Genomic DNA, 21,539 nt, shown 5'->3' on the forward strand with positions numbered 1-21,539 from the left:
AGTCTGGGGACCCACTGGCTAAGCGACAATGGATGACCTGGGCCTTACAATGGACGAGAAGCTGCATATGAGTCAACAGTGTGCCCTTGTTGCCAAGAAGGTTAACAGCATATGGGGCTTCATTAGTAGGAGAATTGCCAGCAGATCAAGGTAAGTGATTAAACCCCTCTATTCATCAGTGGTAAGGCCACATCTGAATTATTGCATCCAGTTTTCGGTCCCCCACTAGAGAAAGGATGTGGACAAATTGGAGAGAGTCAAGCGCAAGACAAAGAAAATTATTAGGGGACTGGGGCACATCACCTATGAGGAGAGGCTGAGGGAATTGGGCTTATTTAGTTTGCAGAAGAGAAAAGTGAAGGGGGGAGGGATTTGATAGCAGCCTTCACCTACCTGAAGGGGGGTTCCAAAGAGGATGGAGCTCGGCTGTCCTCAGTGGTGGCAGATGACAGAACGAGGAGGAATGGTCTCAAGTTGCAGTGGGGGAGGTCTAGGTTGGATAATAGGAAACATTATTTCACTAGGAGGGTGGTGAAGCACTTTAACGCCCAGCTTGACAAAGCCCTGGCTGGGATGATTTAGTTGGGGTTGGTCTTGCTTTGAGCAGGGGATTGGACTAGATGACCTCCTGAGGTCTCCTCCAACTCTTACCTACTATGATTCTATGATTCATTGAGGGGAAAGTGACCTCTCCTAACGAGTTTGCATTGTACAGATACGTGTGCAGTGCAAGACAGTATAATTCTGGGATTATTCTGCAGCAAGGGTACAAGGCTGGGGAGCTGGTAAATTGGCTGTTGTCTCCTATTAGTGCATGAGTGGCTTAGGTAAAGCACTCAGGTAGCTCAGTTGGGTGTGTGGCACTACCTGGTGTCGTGTTGGCTGATAACAGGGTCTGGAGACACTAGCTGTGTCACCCCCAGAGCAATGTGAGGGTGGCCTGCCCAGCAGGGCTCTGTTGGGCCAGACACTGCTCTCCAATCCTTCACTCTCTGAAAGAACATCCTGATGCCTCCTCTTACTGCCGAGCTGCAGGACGGACCCAGAACTCCCTCGTCAAAGAGTGCTGTGCTAATGACAGGTCTTATCACCAAGGGGTGTTGGGAAGAGTTCAGGTTCTCCAACCAGTGCCCCAATACAGAGGAATATAGAGCTGAAATCTCCGTTAGGCACTTAGCTGTGGCCCCAATCATTGCATTGTCCGAGTGCCTCGCAATCTCTAACATATTTATCAATACAACACCCTGTGCGGTAGGGCAGTGCTACCAACACCACTGGTCAGATCCAAAGGCTACAAGGTACCACTGTGATCTCCTAGTCTCACCGCCTGTATAGCACAGGCCAGAGACCTGCCTCACAATATGTCATAGGGCAGAGCTGTTAGAAGAACATCCTGCCTTGATTTAACAATTGTCAGTGATGGAGAATCTATCACGGCCCTTGGTAAATGATTTCAATGGTTAATTACCATGATTTTAAAAACAATATAATTTGATCATTCTCTGGGCTCTTCTCTGAACCCTTATCAAATTTATCAATGTCCTTCTTGAACTGTACACACCAGAACTGGACAACTGGACAGATGATCCAAGCAGTGGTTGCACCAGTGATAAATACAAAGAGAAAATGACCTCTCTACCCCTACTTGAGATTACTCTGATTGTACATTCTGGGTTGCACTAGCTTTTTCCTCCATAGCGCCGCACTGGGAGCTCAGATTCAGCCAATTCTGACCCCCAAGTCTTTTTCAAAGTCACTGCTTCCCAGGATTGGGTCCCACATCCGCTAAGGATGGCCAGTGTCCCTTGTTCCTAGATGTGAATCTCTATATTGAGCCACATTAAAACACATATTGCTGAAGCACCAAGTGAGTTGCCCGCGGTCACAGAAGAAGTCTGTGGAAGAGCCTGGAACTGAAGCCAGTTTTTTGAGTACCAGGCTAGCATGTTAACCCCTGAAACATCCTTCCTCTCTCGAGCTAGTGACCGGGGGATGGAGCAGGGGGTAGCTGGACTAGATGACCTAATGGCTCTGTCTGGCCTTAAATTCTATGACTCTATGAATCATTATTTTGAAACAATCCTTACCTTGGATGCAACTTGAAGACGTCACTAATTTGTATGCTGATAGGCACTAAACAATTATATATGCTGGCCAAGAAGAATCAGGATTGTCATGGTTATGCCAGGATATATGGTCTCTTTACGCTCTAAACCCAGTCCTTTCCTGTCTTGGGGGGAATCTCACAATTGTCCCACTCTTTGACCTGAGAACAACACCTCATCTATTCTAAATGATTATCACCAAGAAAGTCCAGATGGACACCTCACTCTCTTCCCTTCGGGTGCTTGTGACCAGGGCTAGACAGTCACACCGAGCCTCCTAAAATCTAGTAGTTTTATTGGCAAACAGCACAAAGCATTAGGGAAAATTCTTTTAAAGTAACAGGCAGCTGTCACATATCTATACTTCTCTATCTCACGTATCACTACAAACTAAGTTATACAGGATTCACTGTGGAGACAGAGAAACAGAACTGGCCCAACCTACATTCTTTTGGGAAGCTAAGCAGCTCTTGGGACCAAGCCTAGATTCCCTGCGTATCTGAGAGCACCTTCCCATCTATTTGCCCCTTTCTTTTGGAATCAGACTTAGCTGAAACCTGTGTGATCCTGGACCCAGTCACCATAGTGCTCAGCCGTGTCCATGTTAAAGGGTCAAGGTGTGAAGCTGACCTTTGCCAGACTGCTTTCTCCCAGCCAGATGTCTAAGATAAGGCCCCTGTGTCTGTTATTCCCTTTGTTTGGCAGTTAGACCCATTCTGCCTCAATGGATCTCAAACATGGGTCTAGTGGCTGTGCTGAGCGACTCTGTAAGGGTCTAAAACTCCTCTCAGAAATCCAATTCTTACCCTTCACTGTCACCTCCAAGCACTCCAACATCTGCTGCAGACACCAAAGTGCTGGAGTCATGGGGTTTTCCAGAAGCAGCTGTCACAGGGGCTGTGGTAAGAAACCTTTCATAAACAAATGTCAGAGGTGTTGCCCTTTTTAACCCCTCACATAGCCCCGATCTCAGTGTCTTAGAGCATCTGAGCACATTGTATGTATTTATCCTCTTGTCAACACTGTGAGGCAGGGCAGGGCTATTATCCACCTGTGCAGAGGCTCAGAGACAGCCAATGGCTTGTCCATGGTCACACATGGCAAAGGGCTAAAACCCAGCTCTCTTCAGTCACAGAGCAGTGCCCAGACCTCATGGCCAGGCTTCCAGCCATCATAGTGGTGAGAAGTACGGCTGCATTCTCTGCTACACCAGCAGAGCTCCCACCTTCGCAGTAGAGAGCAGGGATGGCAAAGAGCCAGCTATAGTGGTTTGATTCGTTGGCCTGTTCTCCCCCTGCCTCAGTGGGGTTAAGAGTAGCCTAGGGGCTTAGCTAAACTCCGCCCAGTGGTAACAGCTTTCAAGAGTTCTGGCTAAGTCCCTGCGGATGGGGACCACCCCAGGGTGCCCGTTTGTGGCCTGAGGTAGCCCTGAAAACACCCTGCCCTTCCCTCTAAGGTCCTTGCAATGACTTACTCTCAGCCTGGAGTACATAAAACAAAAGCCCCCTGTATGGGTTTGCATTAACTCAGCCTTCTCTAAAACACAAGGTCTCCTACCCCATGGCCCCATCCTCCTCCTTTACTCAGCCCCTCACCAAACTCCTTTTTGGGGTGAGCATTGGCTCAGGCTTGCCGCAACCCCTGCTGCTTTTCCGCCCCCCATCCTGTGCCCCCTACCCCATCTCTTCCCACTAGGCCTTTCCCCCTAATCCTCCACTTCCCCTGAGGCTCCACTACCCCCCCCCCCCAGCCTGGGCACCAGCCGGGCCATGGAAAGAGCTACCCCTGGAGCCCAGGCTGCTGTGGGGAGCCCCAGACTCTCCTCCTTCCCTGGGGTGCATCCTGGGAGGCAGGGACACAGGCTGGCGGCCTCTCTTGGGCCCCACACCCTCTGTCCAGGGCAGCTGGAGGATATGGTGCTCCCCACAGTGGCTCTAGCTCAGCGGGAACTTTTTACAATGACCCAGCTTTAGCTTCTGCCCTGGAGAGGGGGTGGAGCCTTGGGGGAAGAGGAGGAGCAGAGAGTGGAGCCTCACGGGGGAAGAAGAGGGGCAGAGGCAGCATCACAGATGGGGTGTGGGTCCTGCCTCTGTCCCTCTTTTGATTTTGAAAAGGTGGTCACCCTACAGTGAATGGGCTGGGCTGGGATAGGAGCTAGCTGTGCCTCTGTGGGGGAGATGAGGCCTGTTTCCATCCCTTTTCATTGTTGGGTCAGCACAAATGGCGGGGAGGAGGAGTGAACCTGGGCCTGAGTCGCTTGCCAGGACTTCTGTGTGTCAGACCCTCACTCACACACGCCGCTCTGCTCTGCCATGGTGGGGAGTGGGCTCAGAGATGTGCTCTGTGCAGAGCCATGAAAAGGGGTAAGGAGGTTGCCTGATTGGCTTCTCCTGAGGTTCCTGCATTAATCATGTGTCTGACATGACTCAGTCACAAGCACTTGGCTGAGGGCGTAGGGGAAGGGTGGGTGTCTGTGCCCCTTGAATAGCCCCTGTCCACAGTTGATGCAGACCCCATGCATTATGCAGCACACAGAGCGCTCAGAAAGGGCCAGGACTGTGACAGCACAACAGCTCTGCACTTTTTTTCATGGCCCGTGAATGTTTAACCACAGACGGGACAGTGACAGGCCAGGGCAATGGGAAACAACATCCACCTCCCTTTTCTTTACTGACTGTATCAACAGGAATTCTGAGGTTGATGCAGGCACCGATACGGTTCTTTATGAGCCAACATCCAACCAGGCACCTGACTCTCAACGAACAAATTCACTTTGTAAATGCTGCTGCCTGCCTTGGTCTTCTTCCCCCCGTGCACTGTCCTCCCTCACCAGTCACTCTACAATTGCTCCAAGCCTTAGACCCCTTTTGAACATGTCTCTACATAGTGGAGATCAGTAGTGCATGTTGTCTCGGATTTAAGGGTCCAGGATGAAATAGACGGCCGGTATTTTTCATCTTCCATGTCATCAATGCTGGAGCGGGATGATGAACTGACCCTTCACTTGACGAACACCCTGATTATCCTCGCATGAAGGTGTTTGCTTTTCACGCTGTACACAAGGGGATTCATCGGGGAGGGACAAGTAGGGAAATGTAGCCCAGGAGAATCTGAAGCAAGACAGAAAAGCCATCCCCCAGTCTGTGTAACAGAGACAGGCCAGTTATTGGTGTGTAGAAGAGCAGGACAGTGCAGAGGTGGGAGACGCAGGTGTTCAGGGCCCTGAGGCACTCCACCTGGTATGTGATACTCAGCACTGTTTTGAGGATCATCACATAAGAGAGAAAGATGAGCAGCAAGTCCAACCCCTCCATCAAGAGAGCAACAGACAAGCCATAGATGCTGTTTACTCTGATATCTGAACAAGCCATCTTCATGACGTCCTGGTTTATGCAGTAGCAATGGGAGAGGACATTGGATCGACAATATTGGAACCATTGAAGGAGAATAGGGAGTGGGAGCATAACAGCCACCCCTCTTAGCACACACACCAGTCCCATCTTGCCTATTCTTGGCAGGGTTAAGATGGAAGCATATCTCAGCGGGTCACGGATCGTGATGAAGCAGTCAAAGGCCATCAACAAGAGCACAGAGGATTCAATGCATTCAAACGAGTGGATGAAGAACAGTTGGGCAAAACAGGCATCGAGGCTGATCTCTCTAGAGTTAAACAAGAATATATCCAGTGTCGTCGGCATAGTGGATATCAATAAGCCAAGGTCTGTGACGGCCAACATGGAAAGGAAAATGTACATGGGCTCATGGAGTCTTGGATCTGTTTTTATAATAAACACAATGACTGAATTTCCTACTATGGATATAACATACACTAAGCAGAAGGGGATAGAGATCCAGAGATGGACCTTTTCCTGCCCAGGTATCCCGGTGAGAAGGAACACTGCAGAGTTGAAGTTGGTGTCATTGACAGCTGACATAATGTACTGGGCAGGTCCAAGGAGTTCTGAACTTTCCTTCCTAAAAGGAAAAAGAACAGGAGACTGGATGATATTTAATGAGATACCTTTCTGCTCTCAGTGCAAGTCTAAAGACTCCCAGGAGCTCAAGGAAGATCAGCCAAAACACAGTCTTGGATTTACACAACAAATAGGAAGATAGGCATTGCCAGAGTGGATCAGACCCATAGTCTATCTAGCCTAGTATCCAGTGACCGGTTCCAGATGCTTCAGAGGAAGTGGAAAACACCCTGCAATAGGGAGCTTAGAAATAACCTGCACCCACTAATTAGACAAATTTTGTGGTGCAAAACAGGAAGATTTAGAATTCATGAAAGAGTTTTTGTAACAATCCTCACTATTCTCATTGGATTTTCTGGCTAGCTATATAAACATCCAGTCCCACTTTGAATGCTGCTAAACTCCTGGTCCCATTGATATCTCGTGGCTGGGAGTTCCACAGTCTATTTCAGTGCTGTGTGATTTTACAATTGTGACTTTCCCACAGACACTCTTTCTGCCCCTACACTTCTGAGTGTGGTCCATTGTATTATGAGATGTGCGTAAACACATGGCAAGTGCATGGAAAAAACTTTAATTGTATTTATCTGTCCTGCACTGAAGCTATTTATAAACGTGTTCCATTGTCTCATTGTATATACTTTTTAAATTTCTCTACTCCTGAGAGTGCAAATTAAGCCACTGCCTCTTTGCAGTACATGAGATACAATCTTAGGCACAAGTTCTGAATTCAATAACATTGCCTTGAATGTCATCACCCCAGATTTATACGTATAAATTCAACCAGAACAGGGCTGTTAACTGTCCCTTACCAAATGCTCCTGGTGATACGCTCTGACTCCCAAAAATCCATCCAAGGGAAGCTGAAGTGCTTTGCCTGGCCTATGTTGACTGAATCCAGAGAGTTCAATCATCCTACGGCCTTCTCTTCATCCTCACAGGACCTGCATCCTCTCCCCATGCAATGGTCTGTAGATATTTGGCAAGTTACAAGCTAACACAGACAGTTACTTCAATTGGGCGGATATGGGGATAACGACACATATGGATGAATAGTGAAAACATTAGATTTGCACTATTATCTGTAAGTAAGTGACTTGAGTGTGCAAGTTACTTCAGCCCTGCTCATGTAAGTGGTAGTGGGTGCAAATTATATACAACCACTATTACACTCTCCTTTCCTGCACCTCAGCTCTACTCTCCTGAAACATAGACCAGTGGTTCTGGTCTCTCATGACTTTTTGGAAAGTCTTGCACATTTATTGCACAGGGATTGTGTTCTTGACCCTGAATGTAAGTGTTAGAAACAGCTACTGCTCAGTTACCAGGGGGCGGAATCATACAAGTCTCCACTGAACAAAGGGTTAATAGCACAAAGCCATTGCAAACAGTATGTGGAGAACTTCTATAATACTTTCTAAAGCAAAAGCCATTAAGCAGTAGAGTTACCACTGTCTTTTCCTGTAAGTATTCCAACAACTCTCCTTCTGGCTCTTGATATACAGGCATGTCATGGAAGTTTGGTTTCTGATATTTGTATTACAATGAAAAGTTTTCTCATAACATTTACATATCTGTATTTTAGTAAACACATGTCCACCATTTATTTCCCATCTGATCTGCTTTCAGAGATGATCTCTCAGGTTAGAGTGGGACTTAAAATGCAGCGTCTGTCATCTGGATTTCTTCAGAACCTGAAAAGATTGCATGTCTCAGCCCTCATTCAGTCTCTTGTCGGCAAGGTATTGTAGCCCCTCTGTCCCTGGGTTATTAGCTGACTGGTTCTCCTCAGGTTCTGTTCTGTCAGTCTGCAGCCAGTATCCGGAGTGGTAACAGGCATCGGGATCAGTATATAAAATATTTATTCCCTGAGCTGTCAGTCTCTGGTACGTAGTACCCTCGGCACCTGTTATTCAGGCACAAAGAGGTTTGCAGGAAGTGGATTTCAAAGTCAAATGCATGAGTATTTATGGAAATACAGGAAAGTAGTCTATTGCTCTCTCTCTCTCATTCTCTCACTGTCTCTGTCCTGTATTCCTAAAATACGTAGCTCCCTAAAACGGTATTGGGACAGATATGGAGCTGAGATACCATAAGAAATATGTAGGTTAAACCGAGTTCTTGGGATGTTTGCTTATAGCTATCTTGGGTTAACTACTGGGATGGTTCTGTTATGGCTACATTGGGTGAAACCAGTATGGCTCTTCTTAATTTAATATCATGCTGCTGGAAAACAAACAGGATGGGAAGTGACAGCTGAAGAAAAAACATCTCTCAGTCAGAACTTCAGGGAGGATGAGAGACAATACTGTAGCTACAATCTAGGAAGAGCCTATTTCCAGGCTCTAGCCATGTTACCCAGCTTGTTTTGCCACTTCTGGGAGTCTGTAGAGAGGTGGGGCAGCTGTTGCTGAGCAACTTTTCAGACTGACAGGCACAGAAACCGCTGGGGAAGTTGGAAGGCCCACGGCCTGTCTGGGTCCCCGTTAGAGTGGTAGAGTTTGGAGTCAAATGTGTTCAGACTGATTTTTGAAAACCCTCTCATTCTCCCATGTTACGCTTTATTCCTACAGTTGACATTAAACAGAACTTTGGTTCAAGAAGGCTGGCTGGTCACTCGTCTCACCACTACTCACATCCTCCCAAAGGGAAGAACCACAGGTGCCGAACCCACCCGGACCTGCAGGGTAAGCACAGTCGAGCCACAGTGTGCTGTACCCCTGGGGCCTGTCTGAGGGTGGGAGCAGCATGGGATGCCATCCCATGAGAGGGCAGGGTATGAAGCCTTTACATGTGGAACTTGGAAATCAGAGAGGGAGAAATGATGCTGGTAGCCTGGGAAGTCTAAGGGATATCTTCAGGACGGATATTCTAGAGCTCTCATCCAGTCAGGAAATAGAAATATGCCCCATCGGACCATTTACCGCACAGCAAATCAGCTCTGAATTCCTGCATTCACAATTAACCTGGAGAATAAAACGTTTGAAAATGCATTTGATGATTAAATTTCGAGGAGCAAATAAACCTGAGGTGATTTGGGAACTAGTCACTTATATTCTGTCCGGTCTCCTCTCGCTCAGCCCCGGCAGGATCGGCACTAGAGCACACGGCACCTCTAGAAATGGGACCCCTTGAGAAATCCTGACTCAGGGCTTTGGGGTTTTAACACTCCGAGCTCATTTTGAATCCCAGATTTCTGTGTAGCTTGAACAACTCACCGAGGACCATGGGCAGATGTAGGGGAGGGGTTCCCAAACTACCTAGTGCTGCCTGCCCTCCAGCCCCTGTTACTGAGACACTCCGACAGACCAGCTGAATCCTCTGCTACTGCACAGAACATCCACAAATGGAAACAGCTTGCAGCCTTTCCCCTTCACTTCGCATTTTAAAGATACTGAAACCTTCCAATGTACCCAATTCCTGCTAGAAGGGGAGTCACTGACACCAGAGGTCTTCACCCTAAAGGACAAGGAGTAATGGAGGATGTTGCACAGGCAGCAGGCAGTATCTGTTCAGATAAGTGGGCAGCTGTCTTTATGAAGCATGCCTGCACATTCCCTTGGGGGCCACTTGGCCATCAGGGAAACTCAGTTGCATGAGTTCGCGTGCACCAGCCCTAACCCTCGTTATGGCCAATGGCAAACTGCAGGAGGCCAAATCACAGGGGATGTGAGGTGATGCTACCCAACGGGACTGCAGCGCCAGCCCTTCTAGAGAATCTATTCCTGGAATACAGGCTTTTCATCACTGTTTGTATAGTTCTGAGTTGTCACATGGATACCTTGGGGGTGGCTGAGTGGTAACAATGATGGTATCACAACTGTGCTCTTGCTGAAATGAAATAAAATAAATTATAATGAAATAATAAAATAATAAGAATAAGAATATAGGACCAGTTTGGCCCCAGCAGCCCCCTTTCCTACATTGCAAACCAGGGTGCAGGCCAGGGAAGGGAGATTCCACAAGGCTCCCTACATGGAAATATCCCTCAGATCATTCCTATAGGAAAGGTCCCTTCCCTGCTCCCTGAGGAATGAAAAGGGACCCAGGATCCAGGGATTCCCAAAGTTATGCACAGATCACAGTGATCCACTGCTAGCTAGGCCTATCCACAATCTCTGTGCCTCCCCAACTGCTCTAGGAACCTCTTGTCAGAGTTCCCACCCCACTCTGAAGTCTGGGGTACAGATGTGGGGATCTGCACAAAAGCCCCCTAAGCTTATTTCTACCAGCTTAGGTTAAAAACTTCCCCAAGGCACAGCTCCTTTCCTTGTCCTTGGATGGTATTGCTGCCACCACCAAGTGATATAGACAAAAGGACCACTTGGAGGTCCTATTTCCCCAAAATATTCCCCAAGCCCTTCACCCCCTTTCCTGGGGAGGCTTGAGAATAATATAGCAACCAATTGCCTTTAATAAAAGTACAGACCAGACCTTTTATTTTTAGGACACTAAAATCAATCAGGTTCTTAAAAGAAGAACTTTTTTATAAAGAAAAAAGCAAAAGAAGCACCTCTGTAAAATCAGGATGGAAGGTAACTTTACAGGGTAAATAAAAAGATTTTAAACACAGAGAATTCACCTCTAGGCATAGTTTCAAAGTTGCAAAAAACAGGAATTAAACTCCCTCTTAGCATAGGGAATATTTACAGGCTAAAACAAAAGATAACCTAATGCATTTCCTTGCCTTTACTTACAATTTCTGTAATTTTAGATGTATCATTTCAAGGTATCTTTTCAAGAGATGGTTTACCTGCTTGGTCTCTCTCTGTCTGAGAGGGAACAAACAAAGAGAGCACAAACAAAACCTCCTTCCCACCCCAGATTTGAAAGTATCCTCTTTTCATTGGTCCTTCTGGTCAGGTGTCAACTAGGTTAATTGAACTGATTAACCCCTTATAGGTAAGTGATTCTGTACCTCTGGCCAAGAGGGATTTATATTCCTGTATACATAAAGGTTGTTACCCTTCCCTTTATATTTATGACACACATCCCAAATCACAGACGGTGCTGGACAGCTTGTTCCACACTGGCTGTGGTTTCTTCCTGGAGCTCTAGGAGAAAACAGAGTTAATAAGACACATGCACCTTTAGTTATACTACTGATTATATAAAAAGTAACAATATGTCCCACATTTCAATGACAATTTTAATCAGTTCATTCTGGGAAACTTTCATGGGAGAGTGCATCAGCCACTTTGTTAGAAGCTCCTGAAATGTGTTGTATTTCAAAATCAAAATCTTGGAGAGCTAAACTCCACCGAAGAAGTTTTTTGTTTTTTTTCTTGATGGTATGAAGGCACTTCAGCGCAGCATGGTCGGTTTGTAGGTGGAAATGCCATCCCCAAACTTATGGGCGTAGCATTTCCAGAGCATACACAATGGCGTAACATTCCTTTTCGGTGATTAATCAGTGGCTTTCCCTCTCAGACAGTTTTTTGCTTAGAAACACGAGAGGATGGTATTCTTGATCCTGTCCTTCCTGCATTAAAACTGCTCCCACACCATGCTCGGATGCATCTGTGGTTACTAGGAACAGTTTTTCAATGTCTGGAGCCCTTAGGACAGGGTCAGACATGAATGTTGCTTTAAGCTGGTTAAAGGCCTTCTGACACTCTTCAGTCCACTGAACTGCATTTGGCTGTTTCTTTTTGTTCATGTCTGTCAGTGGGGTGGCGATTTGGCTTTAGTGCAGTACAAATCGCCTGTAATATCCGGCCAAGCCTAAGAAGGATTGGACCTGTTTCTTTGACTTTGGGACAGGCCATTTTTGGATAGCATTCACTTTGGCCTGTAGTGGGGTTGATAGTTCCTTGACCCAACTGGTGTCCATGATAAGTCACTCTGTTTAGGCCTATTTGACACATTTTAGCCTTAACAGTTAGTCCTGCCTCCCTTATGCACTCGAATCAGAAAATATGGCCACATCATCAAGATAGGTGACTTCAGATTCTCCCAATCCCGCTAGGAGACTATCTACAAGTTTCTGGAAGGTGGCGGGTGCATTTCGCAGCCCAAAAGGGAGAACATTAAATCAATACAGCCCTTCATGGGTGATGAAGGCTGACCTTTCCTTGGCAGATTCATCTAGCGGTACTTGCCATAACCCCTTGGTTAAGTCTAAAGTAGAGATGAACTGGGCACATCCCAGTTTCTCCAATGGCTCCTCTGTGCGTGGTATTGGATAGTTGTCTGGGCGAGTCACAGCATGTTTATCATACCAGGACTTTTGCTCTTCCTGAGCATTTTTTTAGGTTTTCTTTAGCTAGGGCTAAAGAGTCTCAGAGGGTGTTTTGTAGGTTGCTTACAAAGTCTAGAATGTTAGTTCCTGGAGAAGGCACAAACCCCTCCCATTGCGGCTTCACCAACTGTAATGGCCCCTTAACCTCGCGTCCATACAGAAGATCAAATGGTGACAACCCTAAACTGGGATGTGGTACAGCCCTGTAGGCAAAGAACAACTGCTGCAACACTAAGTCCCAATCATTGCAGTGCTCATTTACGAATTTACGTATCATGGCCCCCAAAGTTCCATTAACATCTCCACCAGACCATTTGTTTGATGGTGGTAAGGGGTGGCAACCGAGTGGTTCACCCCATGAACTTTCCTCAGGCTTTTCATGGTCCCTGCGAGGAAATTTAGTTCCCGAATCCGTAAGGATGATGAAGGGCCAACATACCCTGGCAAAAATGTCTGTTAATGCCTGGCACACACTTTTAGCCTTGGTGTTGCTTAGAGCTACTGATTCCGGCCATTGGGTGGCAAAATCCATGAAAGTCAGTATGTACTGCTTTCCTCTCGGTGTCTTTTTCGGGAAAGGACCCAAAATGTCCACAGCTACTCGCTGAAATGGAACCTCAAGTATGGGGAGTGGCTGGAGAGGGGCTTTGACCTGGTCTTGGGCTTTTCCCACTCTTTGGCACAACTCACAAGACCGGACATAAGTAGAAACATCCTTGCCCATTCCCTCCCAGTGGAAGGACTTCCCCAAACAGTCTTTGGTCCTGTTGACCCCAGAATGGCCACTAGGATTATCATGGGCTAGATCAAGAACTTTACCCGGTACTTAGTTGGAACTACCAACTCTCTTTGAGGATGCCAGTCTTCCTGGTGCCCCCAGAAAGAGTTTCCTTGTATAAAAGTTCTCCCCGGTCAGGGAGAGCGGGGCCCCGGCCGGGCTCGCCGCCTTCCCCCTGGCGCTCCGGCCAGTTGGGGAGAGCGGGGCCCTGGCCGGGCTCGCCGCCCTCCCCTGCCGCGCTGCCCGCTGGGGGGCCGGGGACGGTGGGAGGCTTTTTTGCCTTGGGCGGCAAAAAAGCCAGAGCTGGCCCTGCTTTGCAAATGGATTCTTGTGCAGATGTCAATGACTTTGTATAATTCTATTCAAGCTTAACAGAAATCCATCAAAGTGCATAGTGCTACCTAGAGTGAAATGAACAGCGCTGTCTGAGAACCTGAGCTGTCTGGAGGAATCAGCTTTGCTAGTTATTCATAGCTGTGGGTAAAATTTGTACTGAAAGGTTTTTTTCCTAAAGTTTCTCTCACAAACACACACCCAAATACAATCTGCACCACCAGGGTGGCCCACCTCCCAGTTTGGACCTCTGGACTACATGATCTAATGGCTCCTCCGGGCCTTAAATTCTGTGACTCTATGAGTCATTGTCTTTAATGGATCATCATCTTGGATGCAACTTGAACAATTGCTACTCTGAATGCTCATATGCACTCAACGAGGATATATAGCTCTTGCAAATGAAATGTACAAAAATAATTAGGAAGGCCAAAAAAGAATGTGAAGAACAGCTAGCCAAAGACTCAAAAAGTAATAGCAAATATTTTAAGTACATCAGAAGCAGGAAGCCTGCATTGGTGCAGTCTTGCCACAATCCCTGCTCATTTTCCCCAGAGGCCCCAACCTCTGTCCCAACTCTTCCCACTAGGCCCTTCCCCCTACTCCTCCACTTCCCCTGAGCCTCTGCCCCCCAGCCAGGCCACCAGCTGGGCCGTGGTAAGAGGTACCACAGGAGCCCAGGCTGCTGTGGGGAGCCCCAGACTCTCCACCATCCCTGGTGTGCCCAGACTAGGAAGACATCCAGTCTGTGAAAGAAACTTATTGAATCATCTCTGAGGGTGAGATTGTATCTGTACTCAGTTTTATTACTATATTAGGCATAGGCTTGAGGGGTTTATTTTATTTTACTTGGTAATTCACTTTGTTCTGTTTGCTACTACTTGGAACCATTTAAATCCTACTTTCTGTATTTAATAAAATCACTTTTTACTTATTAATTTACCCAGAGTATGTATTAATGCTTGGGGGTGGGGATAGCTGTGCATATCTCTCTATCAGTGTTATACAGGGCGAACAATTTATGAGTTTACCCTGTATACGCTTTATACAAGGTAAAACGGATTTATTTGGGGTTTGGACCCCATTGGGAGTTGGGCATCTGAGTGTTAAAGACAGGAACACCTCTTAAGCTGCTTTAAGTTAAGTCTGCAGCTTTGGGGCACGTGGTCCAGACCCTGGGTCTGTGTTGGAGCAGACTGGCGTGTCTGGCTCAACAAGACAGGGTGCTGGAGTCCCAAGCTGGCAGGGAAAGCAGGGGCAGAAGTAGTCTTGGCACATCAGTTCGCAGCCCCAAGGGGGTTTCTGTGATCCAACCCACCACAGAACGCCCTGATTATCCTCGCACGAAGGTGTTTGCTTTTCACGCTGTACACAATTGGATTCATCAGGGGTGGGATGAGCATGTAGATATAGCCCAGGAGAATCTTAAGCAAGGGAGAAGAGTCCTCCCCCAATCTGTGTATCACAGACAGGCCGGTCATTGGCGTGTAGAAGAGCAGGATGGCGCAGAGGTGGGAGACGCAGGTGTTCAGGGCCCTGAGGCACTCCACGTGGGACGTGATGCTCAGCACTGTTTTGAGGATCATCACATAAGAGAGGAAGATGAGCACCGAGTCCAGTCCCACCGTCAAGAGTGAAAGAGACAAGCCATAGATGCTGTTTACTCTGATATCTGAACAAGCCAGCTTCATGACGTCCTGGTTTATGCAGTAGCAATGGGAGAGGATATTGGATCGACAGAATCGGAAACGTTGAAGGAGAAAAGGGAGTGGGAGTATCGCAGCCACTCCTCTTAGTGCAAATATCAGTCCCATTTTGCTTATTCTCGGCAGGGTTAAGATGGAAGCATATCTCAGCGGGTCACAGATCGCGATGAAGCGGTCAAAGGCCATCAACAAGAGCACAGAGGATTCAGTGCATTTGAGCAAGTGGATGAAGAAGAGCTGGGCAAGACAGGCATCGAGGCTGATCTCTCTAGAGTTAAACAAGAATATACCCAGGGTTGTCGGCATGGTGGATATCGATAAGGCAAGATCTGTGATGGCCAACATGGAAAGGAAAATGTACATGGGCTCATGGAGGCTTGGATTTGTTTTTATAATGAATAGAATGACTGAATTTCCTACTATGGATATAACATACATTAAGCAGAAGGGGATGGAGATCCAGAGGTGGATGTCTTCCTGCCCAGGTATCCCAGTGAGAAGGAACACTGCAGAGTTGAAGTTGGTGTCATTGACAGCTGACATAATGTACTAGGCAGGTCCGAGGAATACTGAACTTTCCTTCCTAAAAGGAAAAAGGACAGGAAATTAGATGATAATTAATGACACTTCTTTCTGCTCTCTGTGCAAGTCTAGAGACTCCCAGGAGCTCAAGGAAGATCAGCAAAAACATAGTCTTGGATTTACACAACAAATAGGAAAATAGGCATTGCCAGAGTGGATCAGACCCATAGTCTATCTAGCCTAGTATTCAGTGGCCAGTTCCAGATGCTTCAGAGGAAGTGGAAGATGCCCTGCAATAGGGAGCTTTGAAATAACCTGCACCCACTAATTAGACAAATTTTGTGGTGCAAAACAGGAAGATTTAGAATTCATGAAAGAGTTTTTGTAACAATCCTCACTATTCTCATTGGATTTTCTGGCTATCTATATAAACATCCAGTCCCAATTTGAATGCTGCTAAACTCTTGGCCCCATTGATATCTTGTGGCTGGGAGTTCCGCAGTCTGCTTGAGCACTGTGTGATTTTACAATTGTGACTTTCCCACAGACACTCTTTCTGCCCCTCCACTTCCGAGTGTGGCCCATTGTGTCATGAGATGTGTGTAAACACATGGCAAGTGTATGGGGAAAATTGTAATTGTATTTATCTGTCCTGCACTGAAACTATTTATAAACATGTTTCATTGCCTCATTGTATATCTTTTTTTATTTTCTCCACTCCTGAGAGTCCAAATTAAGTCATTGCCTCTTTGCAGTACATGAGATACATTCTTAAGCACAAGTTCTGAATTCAATAACATTGACTTGAACGGCATCACTCCAGATTTACATGTATAAATTCAATCAGAACAGGGCTTTGTTAACTGTCCCTTACCAAATGCTCCCGGTGATACGCTCTGACTCCGAAAAATCCATCCAAGGGGAGCTGAAGTGCTTTGCCTGGCCTATGTAGACTGAATCCAGAGAATTCAATCATCCTACAGCCTTCTCTTCATCCTCACAGGACCTGTATCCTCTCCCCATGCAATGATCTGTATATATTTGGCAAGTTACAAGCTAACACAGATAGTTACTTCAGTTGCGAGGATGTGGGGTTAGCATCACATATGGGTGAATAGTGAAAACACTAATATCCAGTTGAGTGTGCAAGTTACTTCAGCCATGCTCGTGTAAGCGGTGGTGGGCGTAAATTACATACAACTACTATTTCACTCCCCTTTCCTGCACCTCAGCTCCACTCTTCTGAAACACAGACCAGCGGTTCTGTTCTCTCAGGACTTTTTGGAAAGTCTTGCACAGGTATTGCAGAGGGATTGTGTTCTTGACCCTGAATGTAAGTATTAGAAACAGCTACTGGTCAGTTACCACATGACGAAATCATACAACTGTTCACTGAACAAATGGTTAATAGCACAAACCCATTGCAAACAGTATGTGGAGCACTTCTGAAATACTTTCTAAAGCAAAAGCCATAAAGCAATAATGTTACCACTGCTCCTTCCTGTAGACATTCCAACAACTCTGCTGCTGGCTTTCGATATACATGCATGTCACGAAAGTTTGGTTTCTAATATTTGTATTACAATGAAAAGCTTTGGCATAACATCTACACATCTATACTTTCATACACATATATCAACCCATTCTTTCCCCTCTGATCTTCTCTCAGATTTGATTTCTCAGGTTAGAGTGGGACTTAAAATGTAACGTCTCTCTTCTGGATTTCTTCACAACCTGAAAAGTTTGCAGCGTCTCAGCCCCCATTCAGTCGCTTGTCAGTAAACAAAAGCCTAGTAGCTGCTCTGTCCCTGGCTTAATAGCTGACTGGTTCTCCTCAGGTTATTTTCTTTCAGTCTGAAGGCTGTATCAGGAGTAGTAACAGGCATTGGGATCAGTATATATATCTCACTCTCTAGTACATAGTAACTCCAGCACCTGTTATTCAGGCATGAGGCGGGTTTTCAGGAAGTGGATTTCATAGATTCATAGATTCTAGGACTGGAAGGGACCTCGAGAGGTCATCGAGTCCAGTCCCCTGTCCTCATGGCAGGACCAAATTTTGTCTAGACCATCCCGGATAGACATTTATCTAACCTACTCTTAAATATCTCCAGAGATGGAGATTCCACAACCTCCCTAGGCAATTTATTCCAGTGTTTAACCACCCTGACCGTTAGGAACTTTTTCCTAATGTCCAACCTAGACCTCCCTTATTGCAGTTTAAGCCCACTGCTTCTTGTTCTATCCTCAGAGGCTAAGGTGAACACGTTTTCTCCCTCCTCCTTATGACACCCTTTTAGATACCAAAAAACTGCTATCATGTCCCCTCTCAGTCTTCTCTTTTCCAAACTAAACAAACCCAATGCTTTCAGCCTTCCTTCATAGGTCATGTTCTCAAGAGCTTTAATCATTCTTGTTGCTCTTCTCTGGACCCTCTCCAATTTCTCCACATCTTTCTTGAAATGTGGTGCCCAGAACTGGACACAATACTCCATTTGAGGCCTAACCAGCGCAGAGTAGAGCAGAAGAATGACTTCTCGTGTCTTGCTCACAACACACCTGTTAATGCATCCCAGAATCATGTTTGCTTTTTTTGCAACAGCATCACACTATTGACTCATATTTAGCTTGTGGTCCACTATAACCCCTAGATCCCTTTCTGCCGTACTCCTTCCTAGACAGTTTCTTCCCATTCTGTATGTGTGAAACTGATTGTTCCTTCCTAAGTGGAGCACTTTGCATTTGTCTTTGTTAAATTTCATCCTGTTTACCTCAGACCATTTCTCCAATTTGTCCATATCATTTTGAATTATGACCCTGTCCTCCAAAGCAGTTGCAATCCCTCCCAGTTTGGTATCATCTGCAAACTTAATAAGCATACTTTCTATGCCAATATCTAAGTCGTTGATGAAGATATTGAACAGAGCCGGTCCCAAAACAGACCCCTGCGGAACCCCACTTGTTATACCTTTCCAGCAGGATTGGGAATCATTAATAACTACTCTCTGAGTATGGTTATCCAGCCAGTTATGCACCCACCTTATAGTAGCTCCATCTAAATTGTATTTGCCTAGTTTATCGATAAGAATATCACGCGAGACCGTATCAAATGCCTTACTAAAGTCTAGGTATACCACATCCACCGCTTCTCCCTTATCCACAAGACTCGTTATCGTATCAAAGAATGCATGAGTCAAATGCATGAGTATTCATGGAAATGGAACTTCATTTCGCACAGTAAAATAGTCTATTGCTCTCTCTCTCTGACTGTCTCTGTCCTGTATTCATAAAATCCGTAGCACCCAGGAACCGTATTGGGACAGACATGGAGCGGAGCTGCCATAAAGAATATGCATATTAAGGCCAGTTCTTGGGATGTTTGCTGTATAACTATATCGATGTAACTAATGATATGTTTACATTATGGCTATATTTGGTGAAATGAGTATGGCTTAGTCTTAGTTTAATAGGCTACTGGAAAACAAACAGGAAACAAAGCAACAGGTCAAGAAAAAACATCTCTCAATAAGCACTTCAGGGAGGTTGAGAGACCACACAAGAACAACAAACTGGGAATAGCCTACTTCCGGGCTCCAGCCACATTACACAGCGTGTATTGCCAGCTCTGGGAGCCTGCCCAGATGTGGGGCAGCTGTTGCTGAGAGGCTGTTCAGACTGACAGGCACAGACAGTGCTGGGGAAATATGAAGCCTCTCTGACTGCCTGTGCCCCTGTCAGAGTGGGAAAGCTTGGGGTCACAGACACATACTGACTGTTTTTTGCTGGAAAAACTTCTTATACCCCCATTTTATGCTTTATTACTACTGTTCAGATTATTTTGAATTTTGGTTCATGGCAGGCTGGTCACTTGTCTCACCACTGCTCACAGCCTCTCAAAGGGAAGAACCACAAGTGCCGAACCCACTCTGACCTGCTGGATAAGCACAGTTGGACCACAGTGTGCTGTAGCGCAGGGCCCAGTCTGAGGGTGGGAGAATGGCGGGATTCCGCCCCATGAGAGGGCAGGGTACAAGGCCTGATGTGTTTCACTCAGAGACCAGAGCAGGGGCAGAGATGCAGGTAGCCCTGTAACTCGGAGTCGCATCTATTGTGCAGAATTGCTGGAGCCCTCAGCCAATCAGGAAATAGAAATATGCCTTATCAGACCTGTTACCACAAAGCAACGCAGCTCTGAATTCCTGCCTTCACAATTGAGCCAGAGAATAAAACTTTTAAAAAAGCATTTGCTGATTAAATTTCCATGAGCAAATACACCTGAGGTGATTTTTGAACTAGTCACTGATATTCCCTGGCGTCTCCTCTTGCTTAGCCCCTGACAGGATCGGGCTCAGAGCACACGACACCTCTAGAAATGGGACCGATTGAGAAATCCTGACTTGGGACATCTGGGTTTTAACACTCCGAACTCACTTGGACAACCCACAGTGGAGCATTGGCAGATGTAGTGGAAGACTTCCCAAGCTACCTATTGCACTGTCCTGTACTGAAGCTATTTATAAATGTGTTTCATTGCCGCATTGTATATACTTTTTAATTTTCTCCACTCCTGAGACTCCAAATTAAGCTACTGCCTCTTTGCAGTACACGAGATACATTCTTAGGCACAAGTTCTTTATTCAATGACGTATTGAAAGTCATCACTCCAGATTTACATGTATACATTCAATCAGAACTGGGCTCTGTTAACTTTCCCTTACCAAATGCTCCCAGTGATACACTGTGACCCTCAAAAACCCTTCCAAGAGAAGCTGAAGTGCTTTGAATGGTCAATGTTGACTGAATGCAGAGAGTTCAATCATTCATTAATGATCTGGAGGATGGCGTGGACTGCACCCTCATCAAGTTTGCAGATAACACTAAACTGGGAGGAGTGGTAGATACACTGGAGGGTAGGGATCGGATACAGAGGGAACTAGACAAATTAGAGGATTGGACCAATAGAAACCTGATGAGGTTCAACAAGGACAAGTGCAGAGTCCTGCACTTAGGAAGGAAGAATCCCACGCACTGCTACAGACTAGGGGCCGAATGGATAGGAAGTAGTTCTGCAGAAAAGGACCTAGGGGTTACAGTGGACGAGAAGCTGGATATGAGTCAACAGTGTGCCCTTGTTGCCAAGAAGGCTAACGTCATTTTGAGCTGTAATAGTAGGGGCATTGCCAGCAGATCAAGGGACGTGATCATTCCCCTCTATTCGACATTGGTGAGGCCTCATATTGAGTACTGTGTCCAGTTTTTTGGGGGGGGGGGCAGGGTACAAGGCCTGACATCTGGAACTCGGAGACCAGAGAGGGGGCAGGGATGCCGGTAGCCCGGTAACTCTGAGGGGTCTCTACAGGAAAGAAATTCTGGAGCCCTCAGCCAGTCAGGAAACAGAAATATGCCCTATCAGACCGTTACCACAGAGCAACACAGCTCTGAATTCCTGCCTTCACAATCAAGGCGGAGAATAAAACCTTTGAAATGTATTTGCTGATTAAATTTCCAGAAGCAAATAAAACTGAGGCGATTTGGGAAGTAGTCACTGATATTCCATGGGGTCTCCTCTCACACAGCCTCTGGCAGGATCGGGCCCAGAGCACATGGCACTTGTAGAAATGGGAGCCCTTGAGAAATCCTGACTTGGGGCATTGGGGTTTTAACACTCCGAGCTTGCTTTGAAGCTCAGATTTCTGTGTAGCCTGAATAACCCAGCATGGACCCTGGGCAGATGTAGGGAAGTGTTTCTCAAGCTACCTAGTGCTGCCTGCCCTCCGACCAGGGCCGGCTCTAGGTTTTTTGCCGCCTCAAGCAAAAAAAAATTTGGCTGCCCCCCACCCCAGCTCTGGGCTCTCACCCCCACCCCCACCAGTGCCCTCC

General features: G+C 46.4%; 2 protein-coding genes across 2 annotated transcripts; both read right to left on the bottom strand.

Annotated features, from left to right (window-relative positions):
* Positions 1-5,173: 5,173 nt before the first annotated feature.
* Positions 5,174-6,040, bottom strand: LOC112125909 (olfactory receptor 51G2-like). The gene has a single exon (XM_024224265.2). It carries the CDS (start codon positions 6,038-6,040, stop codon positions 5,174-5,176), a length of 867 nt encoding a protein of 288 aa, XP_024080033.1.
* A 1,751-nt stretch (positions 6,041-7,791) lies between these two features.
* On the bottom strand, positions 7,792-15,680 carry LOC112124755 (olfactory receptor 51G2-like). Its single transcript, XM_029913181.1, has 2 exons — positions 14,750-15,680; positions 7,792-7,985 (listed from the first exon to the last, which is right to left on the bottom strand). The coding sequence occupies exons 1-2, from the start codon at positions 15,678-15,680 to the stop codon at positions 7,792-7,794; spliced, it is 1,125 nt and encodes a 374-aa protein (XP_029769041.1).
* Between the last annotated feature and the right edge of the window lie 5,859 nt (positions 15,681-21,539).

Source organism: Terrapene carolina, unplaced genomic scaffold (genome assembly GCF_002925995.2).
Source record: "Terrapene carolina triunguis isolate 2854851 unplaced genomic scaffold, T_m_triunguis-2.0 Scaffold511, whole genome shotgun sequence".
Taxonomy (NCBI): domain Eukaryota; kingdom Metazoa; phylum Chordata; order Testudines; family Emydidae; genus Terrapene; species Terrapene triunguis.

Excerpts from the sequence above, each read along its gene's own strand:
- LOC112125909 (XM_024224265.2), bottom strand. The coding sequence starts at position 6,040 with ATGTCAGCTGTCAATGACACCAACTTCAACTCTGCAGTGTTCCTTCTC.
- LOC112124755 (XM_029913181.1), bottom strand. The coding sequence starts at position 15,680 with ATGTCAGCTGTCAATGACACCAACTTCAACTCTGCAGTGTTCCTTCTC. Across the intron at positions 7,986-14,749 it reads GATAATCAGGGCGTTCTGTG|GTGCCGAGGGTACTACGTAC; the intron begins GTGGGTTGGATC and ends CCTGAATAACAG.